General features: G+C 33.5%; 1 protein-coding gene across 1 annotated transcript; it reads right to left on the bottom strand.

Annotated features, from left to right (window-relative positions):
• Window positions 1-383: 383 nt before the first annotated feature.
• Window positions 384-806, bottom strand: prim (primacord). The gene has a single exon (XM_017638665.1). The coding sequence runs from the start codon at window positions 587-589 to the stop codon at window positions 401-403; it is 189 nt and encodes a 62-aa protein (XP_017494154.1). The 5' UTR covers window positions 590-806; the 3' UTR covers window positions 384-400.
• Window positions 807-1,268: the final 462 nt, after the last annotated feature.

Below are 1,268 nucleotides of genomic sequence, written 5' to 3'. Positions count from 1 at the left end.
CACTTAGGAGCGCCATTCACTCATTAAGCACTCGATTCTCTTTGATACTAACCTGAAAAATGTTAAATAATATTAAGGCAAGTTTCTGAATTTCAAATTATTTTTATTTATTTTTATAAAACATTTTCAGTCACTTTTATCTGAACTTATCAATATTCGTCTAGTTGCAAGTATTTCGTAAAAGAGTAAATCATATCTATTAACTATAAGTAAGTCCTTTTCGTTTCAATATTATGCGCTAAAATTTTACATTTCAAGTTCTATGTGCTTTTACTGTAAACTCAAACAGCAATGAATATAATTATTATTTTTTAAGCACATGTTTGTTTTTATATCAGGCATGGGCAGCGCTGTCAGAAAGTTTTTCACTTGCCTAAATATGGTGTTTAATTGAAAACAGTTACGTATTCGCCATGGATCCACATCTACAAATGATTATGCCGTTGATACCACTGCAAGCTTTGGATAGGAACTTCGTTTTGCTGCCAAACACCATAACAAACGCTACAAACGAGATTTCAATAACACGACAAACGCAGTAAGCCACTATGTCAATTAAGTAATCCATTGCGCCAAAGTATAAACACATTTTTGTTGCTTTATTTAAAACAAATTTTTGTTTGTAAACTTTTAATATTTATCTTTGCCTTTTTATCCCATAATTGGCTTCAAATGCTTGTTATGTTTGCTTTCTCTTATTTGTCTTCATAAATTTTTTAGTTCGTTTGCAGGGTTCTTTAGTTCTTCCGTCCGGTTATAAAGCACGCTTTAGTGGCCTTCGTTGCTGCTTGGAACATCCTTTCATATTCAACTTCACACTGCTACTAAACCAACTTCGCATACAGCAGTTACTCATTTAAATTTCATGAGTAGCACGAATTCGCCGCAAATACTCTCAGCAGATAGGACGCTCCACCATTTCACCTCGTCTGAGATATAAAATTGCTCAAAAGCATATAAAACGTGGTTGGTCTGTTGCTTAAATACATTGCAGCTACCACAGGCGGCACGTGGCTTTGTTTTCAATACATTTGGTGCCGCACCATCAACAACGAATTCTCATGGCTCGCAATGAAATTAAAAATATTTGCATAAAAATAAAATTTTAGTTTCTACGAAAATTTTGCCGTAGGACGACAGAGCTCATATCTAAATTTGTTTCACAATAGAGCGTGCGACGCGTGTGAATTGTGTTGTATCTTCAATAAGTTAGGGAAAAATTCAAATTTTTAATACTAAAAAAAATTTTAATCTTCATCTTCATCTTC

Source organism: Rhagoletis zephyria, unplaced genomic scaffold, assembly GCF_001687245.7.
Source record: "Rhagoletis zephyria isolate East Lansing unplaced genomic scaffold, Rhagoletis_zephyria_1.1 Rzeph_scaffold_26076, whole genome shotgun sequence".
Lineage (NCBI taxonomy): Eukaryota > Metazoa > Arthropoda > Insecta > Diptera > Tephritidae > Rhagoletis > Rhagoletis zephyria.
The sequence above is the reverse complement of the archived record's forward strand: the minus strand, read 5'-3'. Positions and strand labels throughout refer to the sequence as shown.